The sequence below is a fragment of the Gasterosteus aculeatus genome, chromosome 1, assembly GCF_964276395.1.
Source record: "Gasterosteus aculeatus chromosome 1, fGasAcu3.hap1.1, whole genome shotgun sequence".
Lineage (NCBI taxonomy): Eukaryota > Metazoa > Chordata > Actinopteri > Perciformes > Gasterosteidae > Gasterosteus > Gasterosteus aculeatus.
This window is the reverse complement of record NC_135688.1, coordinates 28,216,700-28,239,379: the sequence shown is the minus strand read 5'-3', so window position 1 is coordinate 28,239,379 and position 22,680 is coordinate 28,216,700. Positions and strand designations below refer to the sequence as shown.

Genomic DNA, 22,680 nt, shown 5'->3' with positions numbered 1-22,680 from the left:
AGACGGGAACAAAAGTGTTTGTGTCGTTTTATTTTGTAGTATTTGCTTAGATCGCTGCCCCTGGTTGTGGCAAGGTCCTCTTGTCCTTAACAATCTTTATCGAATCTCCTCCCTCAGTCACTCCTCTCCTAATTTTCACTCTAAATACACAATGAGATCACTCCTTCTTCCTCCTCTTCCTCCGTCAGCTGAAATAGGAGATTTTGATGAGACCCAGAGCTGGCAGCATCTCCTCCACAACAAGTACCTGCCCGACCAGGACGCCATCAGAGACAAGATCACCGACTGCCACCGCCAGCATGTGTGAGTCGGCCCGTAAAGAAGATGAAATGAGATTTAACCGAGAAACTAAAATGAACTATTTTAAAAGTTGCTTCTTCCGCACTGTTGAATAGATAAATGGATTATCCAAGCCTGAAAAATAATTCCAAGCTGAGCAACCGTCTGACTTGGGACCAGTTGGTGGCTCGGGCCTTACTGTCGGTCACATAAACACACACAGCCACTCTTACACAGAGAGATGTTTATCTGTTTATTCAAATGTGCGCTAACAAACACCCATTACACGATTACACCCAGCCAGCATACGTCTGTGTCCCACCCGCGATTATGATCTCTTTAAACCCAACACACACACACACTTTTAATCCCTCCCCCGCAGAGGTGACTATGTGCAAACACACCACATTGCGCTCTCCCTGTGGCCCAGAGGCCCCACACTCGCCCAGCACACCTCCCTCCTCATCTACTTTGTGCTTTGCGACGCTGTTTGCAGATCCACGTGGCAAAAGCATTTTCTGCTTTTCCGGGGAGACGCGAGTTCCCCCGAAACCGGTACTTCACCACGGGGAGAACTAAACCCCAGAGGTGTTGTTAGTCACGCTGTGCACCGCGTACGCGCTTCCTGATCTCACCCCTCCCTGCCTCTTATCTGCCCCCACTGCGCGACGCAGGAAGGAAGTGGCTAATTCAGCAGCTCATACAGGAAACAGGAAGCTATTTTCGGAAGAAAACCAACTGTTCACGTGGCGGATTTCTTTCCGCCCACATCGGGTCTTCGCATCCGGTCGTGGTTTTTATTTGAAAACTGGAATCTCAAAATACAACAGACCAGAACTTGTGCGGTGCGACTCCATCCATCAGCGGTTATTGTTCGATTGATTGATCACTCTCGTCCCGCAGCGGGCAGACTCCCGCGGAGTCGGACTACCAGCTGCTGGAGATCGCCCGGCGGTTGGAGATGTACGGCGTCCGTCTGCACCCGGCGAAGGACCGAGAGGGATCCAATCTCAGTCTGTCCGTGGCGCACGTTGGCGTGCTGGTTTTTCAGGTGAGACCATTGATATCGAACCGTCCGTTCCACGTGGCGGCATAGGGAACTGTGCGTTACCTGAATGTTTACTGGAGAAGATCCAATAATACACATTTTGGGATGTGGGGAACAAAGGATTGCAGACTGAGAACAAGTTCATTCTTAATCATCTTCTCATAATGTTCTTCTCCTTTCAGGGGCACACAAAAATCAACGCCTTCAACTGGTCCAAGGTCCGCAAGCTCAGCTTCAAACGCAAAAAGTTCCTAATCAAGCTGAGAGCGGATCCCGCTGTGAGTTCACGGCTTCTTTCTCTCCCCGTCTCTTATTTCGTCTTTTCGTCCCTCCGTCCGTCCTCACGCCTGCCTCTGCGTCTTCCAGCAGAGCGCCCACCACGACACGCTGGAGTTCGCCATGGCCAGCAGGGATTGCTGTAAGGTCTTCTGGAAGATCTGCGTAGAGTACCACGCCTTCTTCAGGCTCTTCGAGGAGCCCAAGCCCAAACCCAAACCCATCCTCTTCACTAGAGGGTCCTCGTTCCGCTTCAGGTGAGGGGAGGACTGGAGGCGGCGGGGCAGGGGGGTGGATGCACACACGACTTGTCTTTGCATTTGTGTACACTCTGTTTTCATCGTCTGCAGCGGTCGAACCCAGAAGCAGGTCATCGACTATGTGAAGGACTCGGAGCTCAAGAAACTCCCGTTTGAAAGGTGAAGCTCTTTTGTTCGGACGACTCCAACCACAGGGTCTGTTTTCCTGTTGGGATGCACCCGGTTTATCATCACCCGCCCGCTCCTCTCTTTGCAGGAAGCACAGTAAGATCCTGTCACATAGCGGCCTGTCACCCCATTCTCCGTCCTTCAGATCCCAAGTGCCAAAAGAGGTGATGCGCGCTTTAAACCCAGTAGAAGGCTCATTTATTTGTTCTTCCTCGTTGATATTTCTTTCAGTTTCCTTTTAATTCTACTCGTTGGAGACATTTCCAGTCTCCTTTCAGTCTTCTTTTCATTACTTCTCTCCATCTCTTAAATCCGGAGCTGCTCCGCGGCCGACAGCACAAAGCTGTTTTTGTCCCGGGCAGCTCTGGGGAGGGAGTGTGCGCTCTCCATTCCGAGTCAGGAATGCAGTTTAATGTTTAATCCTTCCTCTTCGCAGAGTGCCGCGTCGGTGCAGCAAGCGGACCGGCTTGACTCGGTCAGACCGGGCCATCGAGGCGAATGCAACGGTCCAGAGGAGGCCCCGTCGGCCACCAGCGGCCTCCGCGATGCGGTGGCGGCGGCGCCCGGCTCCGACCCGATTCCGTCCCGACAGAGCCACCGCGGCACCGGATCATCGCCGGACCCGCAGTTCCTCAACCCAGGTCCATCCTGCAGGGCAAACAAAGGCAGCAGCTCTTCTATCCCTTACATAGACTGCAGCGACATAGACAGCGAATGTGATGTGACGAAGAGCAGCGGGGCTCCCAGGGGCCACGGCGGCGGAGCGGATGAGCCGCGCGTTTGTAACAGCGATCAAAGGGGTAGCGGTCGCGACGGGGGGCAAGGCGGGAGTCTGTTCGCGGCCGTGAACGGGTTCTACCACACCAATCACCAGGGGCTGTTGCAGCAGGGTAGGCCGGGTAGAGGAAGCGCCGTGGAGCAGCGCGCGGCGTCCGTCAGCGCCAGTCACGAGCTAACGGATGACGAGATCGTGCCCAACGGAGGGTCGTTCCACGGCCGCCTGCCGCTGCACAGCACGCTGCTGGACGAGATTTTTCAGGGCCGAGAAAAGCGCGGCGGGTCGGCGGTGCGTCCGCTGGGAACCGGCACCCGTAGCCAGTGCTCCAGCCCGGTGATCAGCAGCTTCCACCACCGCACCAACTCCCTGAGCCACGGCGAGGCGACAGACGGCCAGCCGCGCGCGCCGCGCTGGGACGACGGCGGGCATTATTTCAGTAAACGCCCGGGAACGGGAGAAACCCTCTCCGTCCCGCCGCCGCCGCCGCCCCTCCCGTTCAACCACTACGGTAGCTACTCCCCGATAACCTCGAACCGCACGCCGCCGCATTTCGCCACGCCGTACCACCACTACAATAACAACAACGTGCCAAACCGCTCGGACACCGATCCGTTCGTCCTCAGCCGGCTGTCGTCCACCCCGGCGCAGCGGCCCGACCCCCGTCGCTCCGGGACGCGCGACCAGGCGCCGTGCTCCGCCCCCGTGGCGCGGCGGGTGGTGGTGACCAACGGAAACCCGGCGGGGCACCTCGTGGTTCCGGGTCAGCCGCGGCCCAGCGCGGTGCAGCGGCTGTTCGGCCGCCAGGGGAAGCCCGGCGCCGACCGCGGCAATCTGAACCAGACGGTCCAGATGGCCGACGGGTCGTCCAGCAGCGGCAGCGACTCCAGCGACAGTGAGTCGGACACGGGCAGCGGCGGCGCCGCGTACAGCCAGCCGCTCACGTACGGCAACCCCGCCGCCGTCGGCTGCGGCAACTCGGTGAACTCGAACGGCGTGAGCTCGTCCCCGCTGCCTCGCAGCAGGTTCGCCTTCGGGAGTCTCCGGTCGGGGGAGGGGCCGGACGGGGGGGAGGAGGAGGAGGGCGAGGAGGGGTGTTACCGCTTTAACGAGGAAGACACAGTAGGGCGGGTCTTCAGCTGTTGAAGGGCGCGAGCGTCGCTCGGCATTAAAATGCACGATGACTGATGATTTGGTGTCGGACCGATACGGTTACATTCGTGAAAAGGGGACCAGTTAGTTTTAGGTCAGCTTTGATACACCTTTATAAAAAAAACACATTTTGTGTAACAGCTCTAACTTATTTTTGCAGTTTGGAAGCTCCTCCCCACTTTTAGACGCATCAATCGTACGCCCCTCGTTTCTGAACCCTACTACACTCGTGTTTGCTTTGACTTTTTGTACGCACACGCCGGACTTTTGTCCAACGTTACACACAGTAAACAATCTGCATGGCTATTGGTCAGAAGGAGGACTGAAAAGCATCCGCAGGTAACCAGAACCTACAACGTGCCATAACTTAAGAACTGAATATTTAGGACGAATCCAGAGGCAGTTTTTATGGGGAAATTATTTCTGCGATTCTGGCTTTTTGTTTTTCTTATAAATGAATGAATATTATCGTCATTCAAATGTACTCCAGTTAGGGTGAATCGGGACGGATTGTAGCTCGCCTTCTGTGAATCTGTGTTGTGGAGTTGTTGGTCCGTAGATCTGAAGCTGGCATTGATTGTGAGAGCCGTTGACCAGGATCGGCCGCCTTTGTCGCTCATCATCCCTCTGATGGAGCTCACGTTTGTGTCCTAATGTAGCATTTTCTCTTAATCACAATTAATTCACTTGTTGTCTTGTGCAATAGAGGCGCTTTAAGAGCTTGAGTCCTTTATGGGAATGATTTTCAAACATGTTCTTAACAGTTTGTGGTTGCTGGGGCTGCATTGTGGAACTGAGGGATATTCCCCTTTTCATTGTACAGTGTTTTTGAATGTTCTTGGTAGACAAGGGATTGTAGAGGAAAACCCTCGTAGTAGATGATGTTAAACGTGGAAGTCCCGGCGAGGCTGCAGCCGGCGAGCGATTGGTGTGTTTGATTAGGCTGGTCGTTGGTCTTTCTTACATTTATTCTTTTAGAAGCAGCGATTTAACCCGCCGAGCATCGGCCTTAAACCCGTGCCGCCCCCCCCCTCCCGCAGCCGCGCGCGTTGCTCGGCCCGCCGTGCACCGGGACCCCCACGCGCCACTTGGTTCGGATGCTGATACAATGCTGTCACGGCGCCATGGCACATCCATCCCAGTCACTGTCTGCTCGCTGCAACGCATGCTTTCATTTGTTTTAAGAACTTGCTACGTAGCCGACAGAGTGTTCTGGTGATCGGCATGCAGACATTTTGAAACGCAAGAAGCCTATAAATGTCTGGACTCCGGGTCACCATCTAAACTGAAAATGAATATCTGAAAACATGGAAGTCCGAGGTGGGATTCTGACTTCTTTATGACTCCTCAGTGCTCCCTGGAATAGCGATTTAAGGGTGTAGTCCCCTTGTAGAGCTACCGCTTCTTCCTGAAACAAACGTTCATGCTTCCTTCTTTGGAGATGCGCTGCTTTGTTAAAGGCATGTCGGTGGGAACTGTTTGCTTCCCGTGTCCTCGTCTCTCCTCTAAATGCATGCTGTCCAGGCGACCAATGTCCCTGCAATGTCCCTTTATGTCAATCTGCCCTGTTTTTGCTCATTTTCTCTGTGTTTCTGTCACGGGGCTCAAAATGGTTTCAATTTTTTTTTTTTTGTTACAGCCCCATCACCATAAAGTAAATGCACCCTGTCCCTTTTCAAATAGTCAAAAGCCACATGTGTTTTCGCCCCTCACTGTGCCCAAGGACAAAGAACAACTCCAGTGTTTGCTTGCTTTAGTGGAGAGCGACGGGGCGAAGATAGACGGACGCAAGTTAAACTTAATGTGCAAAACGTATGTGCAAAAACGATAAAAGATATCCTTCAGAGGCTTTTTGTAATGTGTGAAAGTCTTGAGTATTGTCAGAAGATGGTCACACACACACACAGGCACACAAACACTGGAGTTGAGATGTCCTCACTTTCACTGTCACCAAGTAGCACTCACAGCAGTCTCTTCCATTGAAGCTTTCTGTAACTTGAATGTACTGTACATACAGTAACAGTCTGATAGATTGTGATTTTGTTCTCATAATGTCATTTGTATGTCAATGGGTTTAATCAGAAGCAATGTTGTGTAGATTTACTTTAGAAAGGGAAATGATCGGTTCACGCGCTGTGATGGCGTGATCGCTTTTGACCGATACCGGGCTGCTTAAAGCAAATGGTTCAACATTTTGGGAGGTGCGATGTTTGACTTCTTCTCAAGAATTCAATCTTTCCAACCAACTTTTAAAACTGAACAATTTCTCCCAAAATGTCAAAACGCTATTTTTTTTTAATTCGGAGGAGGAGTTAAATGGTACACGGGGCGTTTTGGCATCACGTCTGTTTGTAGAACGGAGATAAACGGGCTCCGGCTCTTCTCACGTCCTATTTGAGGATTGGCGGCAGAGTGTTTCCACCTCTCTGAAACAACGAACGTGCCAACGTGCATCACTGCTCCAATCTTTGTATTCCTTACAAAAGAAAAGCGTTAAACGGTCGCTCTTTTCTTCACTGGTTTTCTTTGTCCCCCTTGTAACACTTTCCTGCTCACCTGTCCTTTTTTTATTTTCCTTACAAAACACCCACTGGGGTTTGATTTCTTGTGGCTTCTTCGAGGTTCTGCTCTGTTATTTCTTTACTCTCTCTTTTATAACACTGTAATTGTGCACTAGTGTCAATAAAAAAAAAAAAACACCTTGTGTGTTCCACGAAAAGGGACTCCAGAATTTTTCTGTAGAGTAGTCGTACTGCCCCCCCCCCGTGTCTTGTGCTGTGGTAGTTAGCCCGTAGAGTAGAGGTTGTTGGTTGTCGAGCACGTGCCCCCGTCTGTTTCCTTGTCTCACGTGTTTGTGTGTGTGTTGTCGTGTAGTTGTCGTTCTTCCTGTATGGTGGCCCGTTCTTTTATAGCGCCCGTCACAGATCTGCACTCAGTGGTTGCCATGGTTTTACCCATGATCCGGTTTGGTGTGTAGCGGTGGACCATTTGAAAGCTTTGCACCCGGGCAAGTATACAGTCGCAGCTTGGTAGCGCGTAGTGAGCCTCTGTAGTCCCTCTAGCTGTAGTGAGAAGTAGCGTTAACCTTTTGTCTGATTCCTCCTGCAACTGCAATCAGGCCCATTTGGTGTTTTTAGTCGTCATGACAACTAGCATCACTATCACCAACCTAATAGATCATAGTGTATGCAAAATGGAAAAGATGAAATAGTGTACAATGACAATATATAGTCATATATTGACTTGGCTGATAAATCCAAACGATCTGTTGTATCATCTGCATTGGCCTTTATAATGCACCGCTGTGTTTAATCCAGTCCTCCTCACTAACCTCTACTAAACAATTTAACGTCTTACGATCTTTTTGTCATGTGGCATTTGTCACCATGCACCTAGTTGTATTTAGAGGAAGTCATTGGAGAGATGTGTTGATGTTTTTGAGCTGAACGTAGACTCCTTTGATGAGCAGAATGAAATGATGGATTGCTACATTTAGAATTAGTATTTTAACTTTTTCCTGTATCCTCTTCTACCATCTACTCCCTCATCTCACCCTTTGTTCTATCCCTGTCCCCCCGTCTCCTTTTGTATTTCCGTTTTCCTCTCCTCCCCCAGAAAGCCCCGGTTCGGAGGACTCCCCGGTGGGAAGTCACCGCGTGGTCGTTAACGGCAACGGCTCTCTGAATGGCGTCCCGGGTCCGTGTCCCGAGGGACACCACCTGTCGCCCCTCACCAGCCCGCTGCTCACCGACGCCGGATGTGTCCGCAACGACGACGAAGACGAGGCCAGGAGGAAGGTAGTCGTAAAGACGGGGCGGATTGGAGCGGAATCGCTCAGCGTATCGGTCAGTCAACGGGTCTTTCTGTTTGTGTCCAGAAGTTTCCCACAGACAAGGCTTACTTCATAGCCAAGGAGCTGCTGACCACGGAGCGGACCTACCTCAAAGACCTGCAGGTCATCACCGAGGTAAAGATTAGTAACACGTGTGCGTGGTCGAATGGAGAGAGGGGTCCTTGAGACGCCAACCTGGCAACCCTGAGAGACCGTGGGGGTCGGCCCCTTCAAGGCCCTCACACTGGTTCCTTTCTGGGCTCGAGTGTTCAGTTTCTTTGGCGGTATTTTCAATTTCCGTCCCGAATATGGGCTGTTGTGCGCATTTAGTTTGGCCCACGGCTGACGGAGGCTTTATGGGCCTCCTCCTTGTTCACGCTTCCCCTCACATGTGTTTTCTAAATGGCATTCGCGCTGTTGTTTTCCACAAGAAAGCAGCGCATGTGTTATAATCCCCGTCCTTGTACGTTGTTTGCTCTTGAAGACGTCGCAGGCGATTAGCTCCCGGGCGCTTCAGTTTACAAGCAAAACCACTAAAGTCGACGCGGAGGAAAAAGGCGCGGCGTCTGCACAAACACAACGTCTGCATCTCAAACCCTGCGATGGAGGTGCAGCTTAATGTGGGTCACGTCTTTTGTGATTCGACTTCGCCGTCTGTGTGTTTTTACTGTCTCAGTGAACAAATGAGCAGGAGAGGAGAAAACACAGATTCAAGCACCTGCAGGATGGATATCAAGAAGCTGACCTTTGACCTCGCCAAAATAAAAAATAATATTCCCCCTCTTGGGTCTTTTTCTCCCCCTCAGCTGTTTTTCTTGCCAGCAGTAGTTTCCACTCCCATTGATTTGGGAGCATCCGGCGCTTTTTCTTTTTTTCTTTTAAACCTCTTAAATATTTTTTTTGGCTTAAGATCCACACCCTCCTCTCTCTCCCTCCCTCCTCTCTCTCCCTCCCTCCCTCCTCTCTTTTTCTCGCCGTCACCCTCCCTCTCTCCCACCGAGTCTCTCTGTGGAGTCCGTAGCTGTCGTAATCGTGTGAGATTTACTCTGAAGGGCAATATAGCGCCTCGGTGTGGGGGGGTCGGGGGTCACGGTGTGTGGGCCGGCTGATGGTTATCCTCGATGCATCCAAATGTCAAACTGACCCACTGACCACACATTCTGGGGTCTGCCGGGATTGTGTGAGAACCTCAATCACGTACCTTTGGTCCCAAATGGAAAATATGAATGTCAAGTAATCCATTTAATAAAAAAGACCCCCGTAATGCTTGTCTCCAGCCTCGTTGGTAATCGGTGTTGTCGGTTGCAGTCCTTCCACGGTGTCGCGGTGAAAGACGAGGCCTTCCCCGACTCCGCGACGAGCCTGATCTCCACCAGCTACGACCCCGTCCACGAGTTCCACCAGGGATTCCTCAGGGAGGTGGAGCAGCGGCTGGCCCAGTGGTCAGTACCTGTTCCCCATTCGGACAACTGAAGGGTTTGGGAGCTGAATGAAGATTCTCGAGTGCCGTGCGGTGCGAACGTAGCTGTATGCTGACCCCTACTGGTGTGCAGGCGTCGCTGCACGTGAAAGAAGCCTGACCTGTTTCCTCTTCCTCAGGGAGGGTCGCTCCAACGCTCACATTAAAGGAGACTATCAACGCATTGGTGACATTCTGCTGAAGAACATTCAGGGTCTGAGGGTAACTACTCTTCTTCTGCCCCAGAGCTCCTCACCTCCTGATGTTTGGGCTACAAATCAAAAGGATGGTTGGTCTCACTATTTCTCATTGTCTTTATACACAATCTGTCTTTTGCATCTGCAGCAGTTGACGGTTCATCTTCAGAAGCATTCAGAGTGCCTGGTCGAACTGGAGCGGGTCTGCAGGTGAGCTCTTTGATGCTAATGCAAAGTGCCCGGGCTTCGTTCGGACTTGGATCGCTCAGCTCATCTTCGGCCCCTGCTCCTCAGGTCCAGTCGGAAAGCGGAGGCTGCGTGTCGAGACTTTGAGCAGCAGAGGGTTTGCTACCTGCCCCTCAACATCTTCCTCCTCAGGCCCCTCCACCGCCTGCTGCACTACAAACTCCTCCTGGAGAGGCTCTGCAAGCACTACCCGCCCACCCACGAGGACTTCAGGGACTGCAGAGGTGCTTAGTAGTTTAACCTTTTCACCCACGTGAATCTGCCTCTCGTTATCCGTAACCATCCGTTCATCCATCTTCAGCGGCCCTGGCGGACATCTCCGAGATGGTGCTGCAGCTGCAGGGCACCATGATGAAGATGGAGAACTTCCAGAAGCTTCTGGAGCTGAAGAAAGATCTGACCGGCATCGACAACCTCGCCATCCCGGGGAGGGTCAGACGCTTCTCATTTTGTTATTGATGTGACGCCTGTCCGTGTCTAGTAGAAGTGACTGACTTTCAATTAGCTGGTTTCCACGTGTGAGGCAAATGTGTGCGTCTTGGCCTCATTTTTATTACACTACGTTTTGTGTTTCAGGAATTTATTCGGCTCGGTTGCCTCAGCAAGCTCTCGGGAAAGGGCCTCCAGCAGAGGATGTTCTTCCTGGTACAAAATACTCTTCACCCTTTCAAAGTGAATCCAACATCGTCAAGTGCAAAAGAGAATCTCACCTGGACTTGGTGTCCTTTGCTTCCTCCCTCCCCAGTTCAGTGATTCCTTGGTGTACACCAGTCGAGGAATGACCCCGTCCAACCAGTTTAAAGTCCACGGCCAGCTGCCGTTGTACGGCATGACGGTACGCAGCTATACGTTTCGTTTGGGTGTTGAGGCGCGCCGCGTGTCGCCGAGGTGACGCCACTGATGACTTCTCGTTGCAGATCAGAGAGAGTGAGGAGGAGTGGGGCGTCCCTCATTCCTTCACCTTGTTTGGACAGCGCCAGTCTGTGGTTGTGGCAGCCAGGTACGCACGCACGCACACACACACACACACACACATACAGTAACGTGTCCTTTTACACGCTGTGTTATCCTGACTTCTTCTGCGTCCAGCTGTGCGGCGGAGATGGAGCGGTGGGTGGAGGACATCAGGATGGCCATCGACCTGGCGGAGCAGAGCAGCAGCCCGAGCACTGACCTGCTGCCCCCCGGCCTCTCTGACAACAGTGAGTTTAATTCCAATTAAAAAAAACAATGTGAGATGTATGTGCGCGTGAGACCCAGTTTGTGTCTTAATGTATAAATTCACTTACTATTTTGTCTAATCCTCAAAAACAATGATTTGTAACTGATGTTGAAATGATCAGTTATTTTTACCATGTTTGTTTTAGTAATTGAGAGGATATGAATCATTGCCAAATAACCACTTCCTGTCCGGACATCAGTGTAGCAGGACTGTACGAGCCCGTGGGAACCAGAGCAGAGAATTCTATCTGGAAGCGTTTCCACGTGGGATTCGTCTGCCACGTCAGCAGACATTTTTAACTCCAACTGTGTCGGAGTAATGGCTTACGTAGTACCAACAATGGTTTTTTTCCCCTCTTTTATTTTTGTCCTGACAGCTGTTCACTGTTTTGGCTCAATAACCTGCAACCATTGACGCGGTACCACTATGTGATACGTGATTCACCTCATGAAACTGTTTTTAGACCGTGTGGAAGTAACCGATCCTTTATAAGTATATATAAAAGAACTGAATTGAAATAATTATTTGACTTGTGGTGGAGAATTCTTCAACTCTACCCAGCGAGGTCAGAGGTTTTTTCTTCTAACCGGCGCTTTTCGCCTCCACAGAGCTGACGGAGGACGGCGGAGCGGAGCTGGAGTCGGAGGACGAGCTCAGCGGCTCGCGCTCGTCTCTGGAGCGCCCCGGTCACCGTGGCAACACCACCGTGCACGTCTGTTGGCATCGCAACACCAGCGTGTCCATGGTGGACTTCAGCGTCGCCGTGGAGGTACCGGCCCGGTCGTCCCAAATGGTTTCCTCCAAGAACCAAACCCGGACAGACAGACTTTCCTTCCAGCACCCCGACCGTGCGTAACACTTTATTTGGGCTTTTCTTTCCCAGAACCAGCTGTCTGGTAACCTGCTGCGGAAGTTCAAGAACAGCAACGGCTGGCAGAAGCTCTGGGTGGTCTTCACCAACTTCAGCCTCTTCTTCTACAAGTCGCACCAGGTTAGATGTGTGTGTGTGTGTGTGTGTGTGTGTGTGTGTGTGTGTGTGTGTGTGTGTGTGTGTGTGTGTGTGTGTGTGTGTGTGTGTGTGTGTGTGTGTGTGTGTGTGACGAGGCGTGGAGGTGATGAAGCCGTCACATGTCGATGCACAAACATTACGCTCGTCTGCTCACAGGACGACTACCCTCTGGCCAGCCTTCCTCTGCTGGGCTACTCCGTCACCGCCCCGGCCGAGTCCGAGAACATCCACAAAGACTACGTCTTCAAGCTCCACTTCAAATCCCACGTGTACTACTTCAGAACAGAGAGCGAGTACACCTTCGAAAGGTCGGCCTTAGGGGTTCTTTCTTCCTTTTTTGACTTGTTTGGTTTTGGAAAAGATGGTTTATGTTTGTGGTGTTCGTTCAATGCGTCGGCAATGAGAAAAAACAAATGGCGGAGTTGCTGGAATAATAAAACCATGTGTCGCTGTGTACATACTGTGATGCGTCCGTGTAATGTTTATTGTCTCCAGGTGGATGGAGGTGATCCGCAGTGCCACCTGCTCTGCCAGCCGCTCCCTGTCCAGCTCCCGGAAAGACCTTTACTGACGAAGCTGCGCAAACGCCACTAAAGACTCTTAATGAAGACACAGAAGCCCGTCCATCACCTCCGAAGCGCCGATCCACTCCCACGCCGTCGCTCTCGTTACACGTCCCGCGCCGCTAGTGTCTGCCATGGCTGTCGTCCAACGCGTAATTCAATTCGGGTTTTTTCCTCGTGGTTGTCCTTCGCTTCCCTTTTTGTGTCGGTCATTGGGTGTTGTTCACACACACACACTTTATATTAACCCCCCACACATCGTATCATGTTTACAAAAAGGATTTTATCATTATGAAAAACCTGATCTTGGTAAATATTCCTTTTACATTTGTATAAAAAATGCTTGAATAAGACGTAAACCCGGATTTTAAACTGTGGGGGAGTTTCTAAGTATAATTAAATCATTGTGTAGCCACTTTGCTCACAATTAAAAAGCATTCAACTTATTTGTTTTGTACAGTACTTTGATACACTGTGAAATGCTTTTTTTTCATGTTTCCAGTAGGTTTTGCTTTGTTTGAATTGACAAATCGCTTCAAACCTGCTTCCAACGCCAACAGAGATTTCACTGGTCCGTCTGCCAAATACTTTTACTATTCTAAATAAAGATTGTTCATATGAAATCTGGTCTCTAGTTTTTAAAGGAACAGAACAGGACGCAGGGGAAAATCTGGGAGGTAAAAGCAGCAGAGGTTCTGAGGTTGAGGTTTCTTCACTGATGCTCATCATCAAGGGGAACGGATTAACACAAAATGAATGTAGATAACAAGTTCCAGCAGTGAGAGAAAGGTCAACAAACCTTTTTTTAGGTGTGTGATGACTTTTAATATCAAAGTGCCTTTCAGCTCGCTCAGTGTTGCAAATATGAACAACTGTACAAATGCTTCTGAAAACAACTGAAACGACCAAAACTTAAATTATGACTTAAAATGTTTGACTTTTAAACAATTAACACTCAACTACTTATTACAGGCCCAAAACATTGTTTTTCTTTTGCACTCCTGTGATGCATCAAACAACTTTTTTTTTTTTTCTTCATCATCTTTAATAATTAGGTTCTAAAACAAAAACTAGAGTGTTTCTATTCACTTAATATCAGGTGCTGGTTTTGAAGAGGTCAAAGACCTTGTGCAACGTTTCTCTCTCGATGTGCTCCTCTCATTCCGGCGGGTGACCTCCGCCGCGTTCTGATCTGGTCACATACTGGAGCTCGTGGTCGCCATTGGAGTCGTAGCTCTCGTGGTGGGGCAGCGACGGCCATCCTGGCTGGTACGTGGTGGTGCTGTACATCAACGCCTCTGTGACGCTGCCCGCTGCCGGCCTGTCTTCCCCCTCCGTCGTCCCCGCCCACTCCTCCACCTCCAGTTTGACCGGAGTGCGCTGGTACATGCTGGGAACATTTTCAAAGGCATCCAGGAATTCAAGCATCTTGTCGTCCACCTTGTAGATCTCCCCGTGGACTCGGTGGCCCTGACCCGGGATGTTGAGGAGGAAGGGGATGTTGTACTCGCTGGCGATCACCAGCGGGTATTTCTGGCTGGTGCAGGCCGAGGCGAGGAACTCCGCCTTCCCGTTGGCGCTCTCGAACAAGCGGTGGTAGTTGGGCTGCCCTTTCTTCAGGGTGCCGTAGACGAAGATGCGAGTCATCAGCATTCAGGAGGGCAGGCACCTGCAAAATACAGCACGTCGTCATTCAGCAACCTGCCACCGTGACCTCAAGGCCCGCTTCTATTGAAGCTCTTTGGCGTTGCAAAGTACACCAGCTCAATAATTAACTCACTGCCAGAGATAATCTCTTCAACACAATGTTGAGAGCATTAAAGCTGCGAAACACAAGAGGGTAGGCAATGAGACTCAGTGAACACCAGAACAATGTCACAGTGTAGATGAAGTGCTGCATTCGAAAGTCTACTTTATTCAAAGTTCAAAAGGTAATTAATGCAACAACATTATGCAGAACGGCCCAATTCAGAGCAATGTAATGTATTTTGATTATAATCGTTGATCCATGTATCTATTAACCTCTTAATGCTGCAGCTGGTAAAGGTGGAGAGCTACTTCCAGTGTTATGTCCCTACTGGTTTTTGAACCCGCAACTGCCTTCAGAACTTTAAATAGTTTTGCTTGCCAGGTTGTCACGATCTTTGAATAGATTTATTTTCTTTAATGTATTTCTTTATACGTGGCAGTGACAATGTAGTGCTCACTTATATAATCGTTATCGCTGCAGTGGATAAGTGATGCAGTTTGAGGATTTCCAGCAAATTACTTGAATGTGTGACGAATCAGGCGGCCTGGGCAGAAAACAGCTGTTGCTGTTGAGTAAACAGCAAACGGGGTCGTCGTGGCGCGGGGGTAGCGGGGGCGCGCTGGGAACCACAAGGTTGGTGGTTCGAGTCCTGGCTGCCCCATGTCGAAGTGTCCCTGAGCAAGACACCTAACCCCTAATTGCTCCCCGTGCAAAATGTAAAAGCCATGGGTTAAAAATCTAATGCAAGTCGCTTTGGATAAAAGCGTCAGCTAAATTACCTGTTATGTAACGAATGTGAACCACTCCACCCAAGCGGAGGCAAGCCAGCAGTGACGTAACAGCGGGTTCCTAGTTATAATAATTGCTATAGGAAAGTTTCGTGTTTTTATTAATATTCCGCCATGTGAATCTGCAAAGTAGCCCCAGCTGTCCAATACATGTAGTGATTAAAAAGAATAAAGTAGCATACAATCAAAATACACAAGTTACAAATTTACATTTGGTAGCCTATTAAAATGGTCACTTGTTACGCATGACCACATACGTTTAAAACGAGCAGGTCAACTGCTATATAATGGGGAATTGAGAAAAGGCCATCATAGATGAGTATCTCACCAGATTGAGATGAGGAGGATGGATGTTGGGTTTGATACAACTCAAAATACTCCGATTGTGATAGCACGCGCTGCAGCAGCGAAACTAGCTCGTGATGCCGCGCATGCGCACTACAAACATGGATACGCTTCTACAGTAGATGGCGCTAAATTGACGAGGAAAAAAGACAACGACGGGAAGTTACATTTACTCATGAGCACTTATTGAACGATGATGGTGTAAGTTATGTTGTTGCTGTACTCAACTGTATTCATATTGTATCATATTACAGGGTGTTTTACACCTTTATTCATTACTATATTCCTTCCCATACAAAACTATTCCCATACAAACAAATCACAGCGTACGTAGACGCTGATTTGTTGATCACGGGAGATGACGTAAGCACGTCCGCAGCCTAGCAGCGGAAAATACGGCGTAAACAAAGAAGACGAGCTCGAGCTCAGCTCAGCTAACGCTAATTACCGTTAGCTTGCATTTCGCGAATAAAATGCGTTACTTATTGTAGCTTAGCGCAGCTTCTATTCTTATGATACTATTATGAACTCAAACGAGTTTAACGTAATAAGATACCGTTGTCGCTAGCTGCGTTAGCTTAGCTTTGGTAAGGGACGGGACACGGATTTCAAATTTCTGGAAACGGGTGTCATCTGAACCAACCCGATAACTGCCCGTTGGTTCTCTAGCGTTGGTTCCGCCGATTTAAAAAAAAAAGGTGCTGAGGTTGATGCTGTCAGGAGTTATAGCTTCGCTACGTTAACCGATTCAGGTTGAGAATCGATCCGCTCGGCTCGTGGTTTTGACGCGTCTGGAGAGATGACCACTTGATCACAGATACCTGGACTCGGACTGCGATGTTTAGCCTGATGGCGAACTGCTGCAACTGGCTGAAACGCTGGCGAGAGCCCGCAAGGTAAGTTGGGTTTTACAGCGATGCTGTCATCCCCCACCCTCCTGTCCTCGTCGCTCAGCTCCAATCCGATCGTTTCACTGGTTTGAATTGGTTGTCAATAGTTGACACAGTTGGCTTTTCAGGCACAATGCACTTTTTTTTATACTGTATGTTAAAAGAGTTTCAACCAGTGTCAGGTGAGACCGATCGAGTTTCAGTGGATCAGTGAATGAAATGAAGGACAAATTATAATTTTCTGTCACTATTTTAGCTTTCTTGTATCATCATTTCTCAGTGGAACCGATCTTGAAAAATCATCATATTACTAAGTGCATTGTGCAGTGCATCTCTGATCCAAAACATCAACCTATTCATCTTTGATTTGAAGTGAGTGTTAATGTTCTGCTCTGTACCTCCCCAATAAACCTGCCTCATTCCTGCAAACTTCACTTCACAACTAAAAGACAAAGCATTCAAAACATTCATTGTACCAAGCAGCTGAACCACAGAAAAGTAATTGTGACTGCTTAACCCACGTGGTGCATTTGAGACACCTGATCCTTTGGACTTAGTCAGAAATCCTCTCGCTAATCCTTCGGCCGGGTCTGTTCAGCCTGTTGCTGCGAGGTGTTTGCAGCAGCGAGGACGGAGCAGAGGTTTAGCAGAGGCGAGCGCACACGAGGCAGACAGCCGCTCACCCGTTGGAGGTTTGCAACAAGCGGCTTCCCCGATGAAGGCCCCTGGCTCGAGAGGACAGATAGATGGATTGTGCGGTTGATGTCTTTTCGACGCGAGTGTCAAAGTTAGGTATTTAGCTCGGAGGCGAAGACTTCTGTGTACGGTTTGGCTTTGGGTACATCTCCTCTCGGGTCTTCAGTGTTTTTTTTCAGTGTGTGTATACAAAGGGGATACATGTTTGCACACCTGCTTGGATGACAGTTCCTGTGTTTGCAATGAAATATGTGGAAGTCATGTGATACTTGTGAACACACAACAGAAAAGTTTGCCAATTCCACAATCTGCCAAATAATATGATAATCATAATCAGCAGTACTAATATGGCCCCGAGCAGATAAGCTGTATCTCTGTGTTGGTGTAATTGTGTGTGCTGACTAGGTAACTGTCGCTCATTCACTCGGTCTGATTGTGTTCTTCACAATAAGGGCCCTCCGATGCACCCTGAGATCTTATTCCCGCTAATGTGGCTTCAGATGCTGCACGTTTAGAGGCAGGACATCAGTTCCTTCTTCTGCCCCACTGCCGACCTGGACCTCTGGCCCCGAGTGCTGTCGGTGTTTATTTGAATAATGTTCTTCCACAACAGGAAGGTGACTCTGGTTATGGTTGGACTGGATAACGCAGGGAAGACCGCCACAGTTCGAGGAATTCAAGGAGGTAAGGGCTGTTAGTTATTTGGGTTATTTTAGTGTTTTCAACATTTTTCTTGTTTAAAAAAATCTTTGTAAATAATGTAAAAGTGGAGTTAGTCAACCTAGATGTTCCTCATCTTGTTACGCCTCACTTACTCTTGTTTAATATTTATCATCATGTTTATTTTACCTTGAACTGGCTGACTGCCTCGCTGCTTTCATATTTTATCAATTTGAACACATTTTTTCCAAAGGTTTGAAGCAAAGCTGTGCTTCAAAAACATCTGAAACGCTTTCAAGGTTAACGTGACGACGTGATTGTCTCCTTTGCAGATAACCCACAGGATGTGGCTCCCACTGTGGGGTTTTCCAAAGTCGATCTGAAGCAGGGCAAGTTCGAGGTGACCATCTTTGACCTGGGGGGTGGCAAGCGAATCCGGGGCATCTGGAAGAACTACTATTCGGAGTCGCACGGTGTGGTGTTTGTGGTGGACTCCAGCGACGTCCAGAGGATCCAGGAGACACGGGAGACCATGGCTGAGGTCCTCCAGCACCCGCGCATCGCAGGGAAGCCTGTGCTCGTGTGAGTGTCCCTGCAGGCGTCTGCTTAATCAGTAATCGGGAAACAAAGGCACGCAGAGTTTCCCCAGGTGTGCAGATAGTATTGTGATCAACAGTCGGCACAGTCATATTTCCGTAATATTTCCTTATGAAATGCAACTGCAGCTGACTACTAAACTGTGTTATGTGTTTAACAACAATGCCGATATTGAGTATTATAACTCCCCTGCGGCTTCTTTCTCCTTCTTTCCAAATATTGAGTTGGTTGTATTGGTCTCGTCACAGGCGAGGAATTACAAAGTTTCTAATAATTTATCTTTTTCGTCACAACATCAATCACTAAATTCCTCTTCATCCCGTCTGTGCCTCCAGGCTTGCCAACAAACAAGACCAAGAGGGAGCGCTGGCGGAGGCAGACATCATTGAGAACCTGTCGTTAGAGAAGCTCGTTAACGAGAACAAGTGTCTCTGTCAGATCGTAAGTGGGTGTGCACCTGTTGTGGAACGGCAGATGAATGACATCTAGGGCTTCTGTTTAACTGTGGTACACACACAAAGAGCCATGTTGGTTCCTTCTCCTGTAGTAAGAGCCTGGTCAAATGCCTCTGTTTGTGTTTTCTCTGAGTGATGATTGGGAGGCCTCATTTCTCACTGTATGAATCCTCCCCGCCCGCCAGGAGCCATGCTCCGCCGTGCTAGGCTACGGCAAGAAGGTCGACAAGTCCATCAAGAAAGGCCTGAAGTGGCTCCTCAACAACATTGCCAAAGACTACGAGGCCATTACTGAGCGCGTGCAGAAGGACACGGCCGAGCAGCACGCCCAGGAGGACCAGGACAGGGAGGAGAGGAAGAAAAGAGTGCAGCAGATACGAGAGCAGAGGTGAGGATTCAGTGGAATCAATTTTTAACCATTGAATATTTGTACCCAACGTCCCAATGTACAAAATGGATGTTTTGTTCAAAAAAAGAAAAATGCATGGCAGACGCAACTGTAATCAAATGTGACCTCAGATCAAAGGGACGGGCGCATAATTATGCTGAAGACTCCTCGTTCTGTCCACAGAGAACGAGAGGAGCGGGAAGAGGCGGAGCGGGAGGGCAGGCAGATGGTCGAAGAGGAGCTCGAGGATGAAAACATACCCAGCCCCTTCCAACCAATCAGCAGCGTGATCTCTGAGGTGTGTGTGTGTGTGTGTGTGTGACCTCTGTGTGCAGACATCGCGGGAAGTTTAAGTTCGTTCCTCCTTTCAGAAGGATGAGAAGGAGCGGAGGAGGCAAACGGAGCTGCAGGAGGCCCGGACCAGCAGCCCGAAGACGGGCCCTGATCAGGAGGAAGAGGAGGAGGAGGGAGAGGAGGATGACGAGTCGGAAAACGTCAGATCAGGTGAGCGTGGAATCTCCTCCAAAGGTATCACACCCAAATGTCCTAATGTATTCTGTGATTAGAGCTCAGAGGCCGGGATTAACTGGAGAACACGCTGTGATTTCTGTCCCTTGGCAAACAGTTGAACGGTTTTTCTGCCAAAATGTTCATTTAGAAGTCCGTCCGGACGTGGCGGCGGCAGCAGCTTTTGAAGAGTCGCTCCTCATAGCTTATTGTTTGGCTTTGCACCACAGTGAAAGACGAACGTCTACTTGTAGATGAATAGAAAGCAAATGATTAAACAGAGCGACTGATGTGTCCCCTCCGTTCCTTCACTGGGCTCTAAGTGCTGAATGTGTAATGGGAAGACAAAGAAATAAAAACACACGAAGAAGAACTACAACGGCATCCTGAAGCCGTCTCCGGGATGAAACGTGGATTTGAACATTTTGATTGTTTTCATTTTGTCAATGTCTTTAAGCCAGAACAGGCGAGCAAGACAAGAAGAAGACGAGGAAGCTGCACCTGAAGAGGAAGCACCGGGTGGACCCGCTGAGGACAGAGGACGGGCCGGCGGAGAGCCCCACACCCCCCCCGCCTCCCGGTGAGTCTGCCCTTAAAAATACCCTTTCTAGCTTCAGACGGAATCCGTGTGTTCCTGCTTCAATGAATTAAACTGTTTACTGGTCGCTTTCCAGCCCAATCGAAGCTAAGCGAATGTTTCCCGCTGCCGCCGCTTCACATTAAGGATGTTCCTCTTCAGCTGGGGGGGGGGGATGCAGTGTATTAATCACCCACTTAGCACAACTGTCAACTCTGTATTAGAAGAATCTGTAGTGTGTGCCTTGTGGGTAACTCTCGCTGACTCCTCTTCATTTATTCTGTTTCTTCAGTGGGATGGGGCACACCCAAGGTTTCTAGGCTGCCAAAACTAGAACCCCTCGCGGACTCAAGACGTTCTGGTAAAGAAGCCCGTGAAGTCCACTGTTTTTATTTCACGTCTGTCACTAATCATTCATCCATCATTGTGTCCTCTGTGCTGGGCCTCTGCCTCTAGTACAGTTCTGTCTCACATGAATACAATCTTTGCTTCGAAGAGTAGCACCGCGTTAGTCGCGATGTTGTTTTTCACAGCGTTGCAGAGGAAACTCTGAACTCTGTCTGCCTTTTCAAGCTGTGTGTGTTGCCTATTAATTAGCTTCCCACACACCAGCGCCTTTCTCTTCTCCTGCACGTCGCCGGGCGCATGTGTGAGTGTGTGTGGCTCCTTCGTGGTGGCAGACGTCTCTCTCGGCTCAAAGGCTTCTCTGTCTTCATCCCCCCGGCCGATGCTTTCTGCTCGCAGCGTCCTCGATGGAGCGCTCGCTGACTGTTTTGATTTCAGGCCTCGGTGGGTGTAGACGACTAACGTAGACGTTTTCTTTTTTTTCTTTTCTTCCCCCAGATTTTTTCAAGCCTCTCCCGCCTCTTGCGAACAGGCAGCCTAACGGCGACGCTCCTGACGTCATTTTTTAACCTCCAATCATGGCTCTCCTCTTTTGCTTTCTGTCTCAAGCGAGCGGCGTGTAGACAAGCGAGCGCGGGGAGACCGCGGCCTCCCGCCGGGGAAGACGGCGAGCGCCCAAGGACAGGAGCACCGTGGGAAAGGACGTCCCGCGCAGAAACCGCTTAACGGTAAACCGAGAAGCTGCCAAGAACTCGTTTGAAATCGGGTTCTGCCTCTGCTCGACAAAAGGGCCGTCATTTTTTTATTTTAGATATCAGTGTTAGACGGTGTGGACTCCACTGGTCCGACTGAAACGCTTTTAATTGACAAGGATTGTAAACGTGTCCGCTGCAACCTTATATATGTCTGTTACTGAATAATAGATTTGTATACACGCCGCCATTAAAAATGTATTTTCTTTGTTTATTTTTGCACCGTACACTGAGGTGTATGAGGCAACTTGCAGGTCATAAGTGGCTTTTCACAGCGGAGTGCTTTAAATATGATCTTCTTAAAGTCAAACATTTCCCCTTTTGAATTTGCGGGAGTGTTTTGCTGTACTGTACATGGATATGTGTTACATTACATCATCGTTTTTAGTAACAATGTCTTGACCTTTCACTTAAGTACTACATCCATGAAAATATTAGCTACATCTATAAAAGATGACGTCTTCTGTCTCTTGGCGGCAGCATCATAAAGGAGCTTATCTTTTTACGTATTGTTAAAAATGTAAACGTGAAAATGTATTTCTCTACAGGGCTACAGATTTTATACGCGTTCTGCTGTTTACACTGTGTGTGTGTGTGTGTTTTTAAAGTGATATTTCCCGGGAACCGGCCCCCAGTTTCACGTTAGGGAAAAAAAAGCTGAAAATAGCAAGAAAATTCAATATTAAAAAGCTCAAACAAACACATCTGGAGAAAACAACATCGCCCCAGTTTAGTTTATGCGTGTTGGAGGAGTTTTTGGGAGGAGAGACATCACAACACGCCACCTGGAGGAGCCCATTATCGGGTCACAACACACGTGTAGCAAAAGTAATACTTGAGATATATCACTTTAAAACTCCAATATTGTTCTTCAAAACTATGGAACAGCTCTCTTGTTAATGCGCTAGATGTTTGAAAAAATATTTTTTCTACTCAGTTTGTATTTTAAAACTGCACAATTAAAAATGTTTACAAGTATAATTCTTGACTGATGTGTATTAAGTTCCTGCATCAGCTGCCGCTGGATGGGAAATGGAGTGTTTGTTGTTTTGCTCCTGAACACACACTTGTGTCTGTCACTGCTTATGTTGAGTACTTCTTGTAGTGACTTGTACTTCTCATAAGAGGATTGAGATTGTGGTTGTGATGCCACTGATAAAAATCTGATGGAGTGCGATAAAGATATTGAGAAGGTGTTTTACATTACAATTGTGTCCCAATATCTGCAGAAAACCGGTCAAATCCATCTGTGTCTTCGGTAACCGCAGGTATGAAAGGATTTAAATGTGGCTGGGTTCATTTTCCATTTATTACACCGCTAACGAGTCATTCAATGAACTTGTGTGTTTGACACTTTGAGTCATGTTTGGGTAATAAAACTTGCTGCTGTGATACGTCACTGATCTAAATGAAATTTCCCTCAGGCAAAACATTCCTCAACCAG

The 22,680-nt window shown here is 49.0% G+C and overlaps 3 protein-coding genes across 14 annotated transcripts in view; 2 read left to right on the top strand and 1 right to left on the bottom strand.

Moving 5' to 3' along the window:
* LOC120815563 (FERM, ARHGEF and pleckstrin domain-containing protein 1) overlaps nt 1-13,109 on the top strand; it is a 29,598-nt gene extending 16,489 nt beyond the window's left edge. The window contains exons 7-28 of one of the 4 annotated variants that reach the window (XM_040170627.2): nt 189-303; nt 1,183-1,330; nt 1,510-1,605; nt 1,694-1,860; nt 1,954-2,022; nt 2,120-2,195; nt 2,468-2,672; nt 7,574-7,755; nt 7,836-7,925; nt 9,099-9,232; nt 9,390-9,471; nt 9,595-9,656; nt 9,741-9,916; nt 9,994-10,124; nt 10,269-10,337; nt 10,438-10,527; nt 10,610-10,692; nt 10,782-10,894; nt 11,523-11,683; nt 11,798-11,905; nt 12,080-12,231; nt 12,419-13,109. In XM_040170627.2, coding sequence (XP_040026561.2) covers nt 189-303; nt 1,183-1,330; nt 1,510-1,605; nt 1,694-1,860; nt 1,954-2,022; nt 2,120-2,195; nt 2,468-2,672; nt 7,574-7,755; nt 7,836-7,925; nt 9,099-9,232; nt 9,390-9,471; nt 9,595-9,656; nt 9,741-9,916; nt 9,994-10,124; nt 10,269-10,337; nt 10,438-10,527; nt 10,610-10,692; nt 10,782-10,894; nt 11,523-11,683; nt 11,798-11,905; nt 12,080-12,231; nt 12,419-12,494 — 2,585 coding nt within the window. In that variant the 3' untranslated portion in view covers nt 12,495-13,109. The remainder of the gene's footprint in view (nt 1-188; nt 304-1,182; nt 1,331-1,509; nt 1,606-1,693; nt 1,861-1,953; nt 2,023-2,119; nt 2,196-2,467; nt 2,673-7,573; nt 7,756-7,835; nt 7,926-9,098; nt 9,233-9,389; nt 9,472-9,594; nt 9,657-9,740; nt 9,917-9,993; nt 10,125-10,268; nt 10,338-10,437; nt 10,528-10,609; nt 10,693-10,781; nt 10,895-11,522; nt 11,684-11,797; nt 11,906-12,079; nt 12,232-12,418) is intronic. The other 3 variants (XM_078101394.1, XM_078101391.1, XM_078101386.1) reach the window with 3 other exon arrangements.
* A 177-nt stretch (nt 13,110-13,286) lies between these two features.
* On the bottom strand, nt 13,287-15,497 carry LOC120816060 (gamma-glutamylaminecyclotransferase C). 2 transcript variants are annotated; one of them, XM_040171371.2, is made up of 2 exons: nt 15,353-15,497; nt 13,287-14,155 (listed from the first exon to the last, which is right to left on the bottom strand). In XM_040171371.2, exon 2 carries the CDS (start codon nt 14,137-14,139, stop codon nt 13,645-13,647), a length of 495 nt encoding a protein of 164 aa, XP_040027305.1. In that variant the 5' UTR covers nt 14,140-14,155; nt 15,353-15,497; the 3' UTR covers nt 13,287-13,644. The 2 variants fall into 2 exon arrangements, with proteins under 2 accessions (XP_040027305.1, XP_077957582.1); XM_078101456.1 differs by having other exon boundaries at nt 14,756-15,356.
* Nucleotides 15,480-22,217, top strand: arl13b (ADP-ribosylation factor-like 13b). Of its 8 annotated transcripts, XM_078101424.1 has the most exons (11): nt 15,480-15,570; nt 16,122-16,265; nt 17,569-17,639; nt 17,948-18,197; nt 18,548-18,653; nt 18,853-19,055; nt 19,239-19,353; nt 19,427-19,559; nt 20,020-20,142; nt 20,432-20,500; nt 21,094-22,217. In XM_078101424.1, the coding sequence occupies exons 2-11, from the start codon at nt 16,207-16,209 to the stop codon at nt 21,105-21,107; spliced, it is 1,143 nt and encodes a 380-aa protein (XP_077957550.1). In that variant the 5' UTR covers nt 15,480-15,570; nt 16,122-16,206; the 3' UTR covers nt 21,108-22,217. The 8 variants fall into 8 exon arrangements, with proteins under 8 accessions (XP_077957550.1, XP_077957546.1, XP_077957537.1 ...); XM_078101420.1 differs by lacking the exon at nt 15,480-15,570 and having other exon boundaries at nt 15,723-16,265; nt 19,430-19,559; XM_078101411.1 differs by lacking the exon at nt 15,480-15,570 and having other exon boundaries at nt 15,723-16,265; nt 19,430-19,559; nt 20,983-22,217.
* The last annotated feature ends 463 nt before the right edge of the window (nt 22,218-22,680 follow it).

Bases quoted from the DNA above. Each gene is read 5' to 3' on its own strand.
- LOC120816060 (XM_040171371.2), bottom strand. From the start codon at position 14,139: ATGCTGATGACTCGCATCTTCGTCTACGGCACCCTGAAGAAAGGGCAG.
- arl13b (XM_040171058.2), top strand. From the start codon at position 16,207: ATGTTTAGCCTGATGGCGAACTGCTGCAACTGGCTGAAACGCTGGCGA. The intron at 17,640-17,947 runs GTAAGGGCTGTT...TCTCCTTTGCAG, and splicing joins AGTTCGAGGAATTCAAGGAG to ATAACCCACAGGATGTGGCT. The intron at 19,560-20,019 runs GTGAGCGTGGAA...AATGTCTTTAAG, and splicing joins GTCGGAAAACGTCAGATCAG to CCAGAACAGGCGAGCAAGAC.